The sequence below is a fragment of the Gracilinanus agilis genome, chromosome 3 (assembly GCF_016433145.1).
Source record: "Gracilinanus agilis isolate LMUSP501 chromosome 3, AgileGrace, whole genome shotgun sequence".
NCBI lineage: Eukaryota > Metazoa > Chordata > Mammalia > Didelphimorphia > Didelphidae > Gracilinanus > Gracilinanus agilis.
In genome coordinates, this window is record NC_058132.1 from 250103264 (window position 1) to 250109091 (window position 5828).

Genomic DNA, 5828 nt, shown 5'->3' on the forward strand with positions numbered 1-5828 from the left:
AGAAAGAAAGGAAGGAAGGAAGGAAGGAAGGAAGAAAGAAAGAGAGAGAAAGGAAGGAAGGAAGGAAGGAAGGAAGAAAAAGAAAGAGAGATAGATGGATGGATGAATGGAAAGACAGAGAGATAGATAGACAGACAAATGGATCTATAGATGGATGGATGGATAGATAGACAGATATGCCCATATACATATATACATAATATACATGCACATATGTATGAATATTTTATGTATAACTATGCATTGAAAGCATTTTTATGTTATAAGTTTGTTCCCCTCAAAAAGGAGTGCCAATTAAGTTGTCATAACTGTCACCAAATTATTGTAGCACCTCAGTGTTCATTCCTGTTATCGACATATCTTCCTAAATGAAGCAGCTGTTAATATCTTTTTCTTTTCCATTTAAAGTGCACTAGAATAGGCGTAGAAGTTAAGTATTTACCATGAGTCTTGCAGCACTAAAGATATTTTGAATAATGTCATTATAATGGCAATTTCTTTCTGAAAAGAGCCTTAAATGAAACATTATTTTTGAGATCAAACTCCCCACCCCCCCCAAAATTGGCCATGTTGCAATAAAACTGGGCTTATTACAAAAAAAGGGAAGAAACAGAGATAGTACCTTAGAAAACCAAATACTATATATTTGTTTTAACATTTTCAATAGAACAAATAATCTCAGGTTGCCAAACTGTGGGGAAGGGAGTTTTATTTGGAGATGCAAGGAGAGGCAAGTAAAAAAATGAAATTACTTATATGAACACCATATCTTATACATCCTTGCTCAAACTCACCCTGAATTCATATTCTATTAGATTTCCAACTTCATCTTCAGATTTCATTGCACTCTCACCAACAACAATACCTCCAAAGTACACCTGGGAAGGTTTAGCAACTCTGTTAAATTAAAAAACACTGGGTTTCAGTAAAGATTGTAAATGGTTCTTTCAAACATTGATTTGTTATGCTAAATACAAACACTTACCCAGAGACCGACAAAAGCAGTTCAATAACCACTTTAGCTTTAGCTGTAATTGAAGCCAAATTATCTTGATTGCTTGTTCTGAAGTGAAAAGGAAACAATGAGGTTTTATTTTAACAGTTTTTTCATTATAATTACACTTCTTTCATGAGTCAGATCAGAGGCAATTCATAGAAGGCCTACACATTCATGGTGCAACACTAAATGAAGACACTGAGGAGGAGAAAGAATTCTTACGTTTCCAGCTTCAGATTCACATCCAGGTTCGTGGTGTCAAAGGTGACTTCGGTGGTACTTAAAATCAAATAAAAAGTAACCTAAAAAAGAGAAATACACATGTTTGCTAATGAATGCAATGTAGCAATATCTTAATGATACTTTAAAATAATCAAATGAAGAAAAGTTAGCACCTACATTGGAATTTCTCTTAAAGGGATTTCCAAGCTCACAGTCTACTTGGGAACCATTTACATTGGCTGCACAACTCAACTGTTTTTCCTGTGACAGAAAAAAAAAAGTTAGGTCCAAATATCAAGATCCATTTGTTTATTTATTTATTTGTTTGTTTGTTTGTTTGTTTGTTTGTTTGTTTGTTTATCTCTTTATGTCTTTAAGAACACTCACTGGATAAGCCCGCAACTCTCTATATGCAGAATAAGTTAAGGTATCAGGAAAAGTGGCAATGAGCTTGGCTTCATGGGCATCATCCCCATCCTTTGTAGGATTCCTGGGATTCGATGGGCTATTAGTCACTGTTATTTCTAACGCAATATCTTTCTGGTCTTTGAGAACAAGTTCTGGAACACCATCATGGCTATAAAAAAAATAGACAACAGAATCATTCTCAATGCACTTGAAATCCTTCCTTATCAAACAGCTCTTACTAAATGATAATAGTTTACATTAATGCTACAAAAGTGGTTCTTACATGGGTAAATAAGAAAATTTGTCTTGGTTGTCATCTCGCGTACAAAATCTGTACTCCAGCTTTAGGTTGCTATTACAAATATTGTCATCTCCGCATCCCTCTTTTAAGAACTGGACCTAGAAAGAAACCAGAGATGAACATAAGCTCCCATCACTCAGAAAAAATACAGAGAGAAGGCTAAAGAAAGGAATTCTTCCATTATGTCTGCATTCTGGTATGAAAACTGCCACTTTTAGAGAAACCACAGGTAATGTTTGCCCTTTTTTGATGTACCCAATTCCCACTTGGGACTAAAAGGTCCTAGTGGTAGCATTTTATGAAATTTTTCCTAATTACATAAAAATAAGTCATGGCTCAGGTTAATCCTCCTCTTTGATTCACCCCATGCTATGTTTAAGCTTCTAATGCAATGTGTCAGGAAGGGTTTATAAAGATGACAAAAATTCTCATTTCAATATATCAATAGTTCAAAGAGTTTATGAGGCAGTGTTATATACTATGGAACTTTATAAAGTTTAGATTTAACCTAACATCTGACTTAAAAAACCTTCCACCTTTACTAGTCACTCTGAAAGAGTCTGACACTGCATAATACAAGACCAGCAGAGTCAGCATGACCCTAAGCTGACTTACTGACATCAAGAGAGGAGCAGAGTTATAAATGAGTAGATTATCTCCTTTCCAAAGGCAGTGTTGGGTCTGGAATCAGGAGGGCCCAGGTTCAAATGTGACCTTAGACTGTGTAACTCTGGGCAAGTCATTTAGTTCTGCCTCAGTTTCCTCCTCTATAAAAATAAGCTAGAAAAGGAAATGTCTAGCCACACCAGTATCTTTGCCAAGAAAACCTTGAATGGGGCCACAAACGGTCAGACACAAGTGAAAAGACTGAACAGCAACAACTCCTCTCTAAATTTGCACACTGATCCATTCCTAGGCCCTCTCTTTCCCCCAGTTCTGCCCAGCCCAGTCCAGGTTCTCTAACAATTCAGACTGTAACTTTCTCCAACTCTAACAATGATATAATTGAGTGTTTAATGCTTCATTTCAGGAATCACTTCTTTTACTGAATAAAACTTGCCCCTTAATAAGGGCCAGACCAAGAAGAAATATGTGATATAGTATGGAAATATTAACTTTACTTGGTTATAATATGAAAAAGTTACAATAGAAAAAATAATTTCAGCCTATAAATTACTCATAATTATCTACCTGCCTTCCTAATTTGGGGGGAAGGAGAAAGAAATCGCTATTTCACTGATGTCCAACAAGAGGGTATGCATATATACACATATATATATATGTATATATGTATGTATGTATGTACACACACACACACACACACACACACCCAGCAGCTAGATGATGCAAAGGGCTTGGAATCAGGAAGACTCATTTTCATAGTTCAAATCTGGCCTCAGACACTGACTAGCTGTATGACCCTGGGCAAATCCCTTCACCCTGTTTTCCTCAGGTTCCTTATCTAAAAAATGAGCTAGAGAAAGAAACAGCAAACCATTTCAGTATCTTGGCCAAGAAAACCCTAAATGGGATTGTGAAGAATCCAACACAACTGAAACTTCTGGACCACAAAAATATATACACACACAAATGTACATATATATAGATTTTTGTACCTATATCTATGATTAGTGTTAGTCTCAGATTATTTGAGTTATATGTGAATAGTAAACTTGTCAGCTGTTAGAGTAAATATGTATATGTGTGTATATATATGTGTGTGTGTTTTTGTGTGTGTGTTTACATATATATTTATCATGTATACCTATTAACATATATATGCACATGGCTTTTGTTTGAGAGATCAGTGAAATGGTGATTTTTTCCAAGTTACTAAGAAATGTAGGCAATTATTTATACTAAATAGGTAGAGATTATTTTTCCCATCATTATTTACTCAGATTATAATTGGCTGAGTTTAACATGTAATGTATACTATACATGTAAGATATACATAGGTTACAAAACAAGTTTATACAAAGCAGCATATTCTCTATCCAGTCACAGGTTTTAATTATCCCCTCAGGAAGACATTTTACTAGACTGATTAAGAGAGAAGGAAAAAAACCTCAGGCATGAAGGGAAATTAGACAAACTTACCTCTGAGGTCACTGTTTTGGGTTCATTTGAATTCAGAATTGGAGTAAGTTCTGGAAGTGAATTCACCCGCCTCCGTGAATTTGGTTCTTGGATTTCCACTGAAGCTGTTATAGGAATGGGACGGAGCTTATCTCTGATGTTTTCCTGGAAAATATAACCACCTGATAAGGATACTTACCATATGGAAAGAGTAACATTCTGACACTCCTGAGGAATATATTTTTAAAAGTATACTACTTTGCTACTGTAAAAAAAAAATCTGTATTTATTACTATAAAATGCTTCTTGTTAAATATGAAAAATACTCATGTGGTGCCTTTATTGTCCCCCCTTAATCTCTTACCTGTAGCCAAAGTGTTCTCTCCATGCACATTTTTTGTTTTTGCCCTTTCAGAGTCAAGACATGGGAAGACTTGGGTTCCAAAGCTTGATTTGGAAAATGAACTCTTGATGATAAGCTGGATTTCCTCCTCTGACTTTCGGCTTCAAGTGTTCCCACAATTGCTAAGTAAAATCAACAAGGAAATACTCTATGAAACACATACTTTTATTGACAAAGTATATTCCTTTATGAGCACATTTTGAGTTCTTTTAAAACCCTGTTTTTAAAAATGGGAAAGCACCTGTTTGTACAAAAATATTTAATAGCTATGCTTTTTATGGCGGCAGAAAAATTGGAAATTAAAGGAATGTCCCTCAATCAAGGAATGGCTGAACAAATTGTTTATAATATGGTGACAGAATACTATTGTGCTATATAAGGAATGATGAACAGGTTGATTTCAGAAAAATCTGGAAAGACCTACATTAACTGATGCGGAGTGAAATAAGCAGAACCAGGAAAAAACATTGTACACAGTGACAGCAATATTATGGAATGATCAAATGTGATGGATTTTGCTACTAACAGCAATACAATGATCCAGGACAATTCTGAGGGACATATGAGAAAGAATGCTATCTACCTCTAGAGAAAGAATTGCTGGAGTAGAAATGCAGATGAAAATATATGATTTATCACTTGTTTATTTGGGTATATGATTTGGAGTTTTGGTTTTATAGGTTTATTCTCTTATAAAAATGAATAATATAGAAATATGTCTTGAGTGATAATACAGGTATAACCCAGTGGAATTGCTTGTCAGCTCTGGGACAAGGGAGGGAAGAAGACATGGAGACAACATGAATCATGTAACTTTGGCAAACATGTATAAATTTGTTACTGGAAAAAAATAAAGATAATAAAATAAATTAAAAATAAATAAAATCCTTTCTTTATGAAATTTAATGGAAAAATATATTTTCTCCATTTGCCTGGTTGAAAAACCTTGTGGTTAATCTGACAACAAGGCAATGTGATTTTCCTTTCTCTTCCTACTAACAATTTCTATTCAAAATCCAATGATTTATAAATTAATTTCAACTCAGGCCACCTGGGGGCACTCAAGAACAACCCAAAATTCCACAGCAATCTATTTTCTATTTCTGGCTGATAAGATCACATCAAAATCACAGAATTTTAGGGGCTGAATGGAAAAGATCTTTTCAAAAAGTAGAAATACCCCACCATCTTTTGGAAGGTGAATAACTAAAGCTACCAGGTAAGTAACTGTCTTAAAAAAAGGGATAAACCCGCCCCCCCCCCCCCTGTAATGACGGAAAAGCTTTGAGGCCAGTTCTGTGATGCTTCATTTTCTTACAGAGATTTAGGGTTATAAAGTTGTAAAGTTATAAAGTTTTATATATATGTGTGTGTGTGTGTGTGTGTGTGTGTGTGTGTGTGTGTGTGTATAATTTAAA

The 5828-nt window shown here is 34.9% G+C and overlaps 1 protein-coding gene across 3 annotated transcripts in view; it reads right to left on the reverse strand.

Annotated features, from left to right (window-relative positions):
- Positions 1-5828, reverse strand: part of ITGA6 (integrin subunit alpha 6) — a 96203-nt gene that overhangs the window by 13588 nt on the left and 76787 nt on the right. For all 3 annotated transcript variants that reach the window (XM_044669792.1, XM_044669791.1, XM_044669790.1), the window contains 8 exons: positions 4372-4532; positions 4029-4172; positions 1911-2026; positions 1607-1796; positions 1397-1480; positions 1220-1299; positions 986-1063; positions 795-897 (listed from right to left, as the gene is read on the reverse strand). In XM_044669792.1, coding sequence (XP_044525727.1) covers positions 795-897; positions 986-1063; positions 1220-1299; positions 1397-1480; positions 1607-1796; positions 1911-2026; positions 4029-4172; positions 4372-4532 — 956 coding nt within the window. The remainder of the gene's footprint in view (positions 1-794; positions 898-985; positions 1064-1219; positions 1300-1396; positions 1481-1606; positions 1797-1910; positions 2027-4028; positions 4173-4371; positions 4533-5828) is intronic.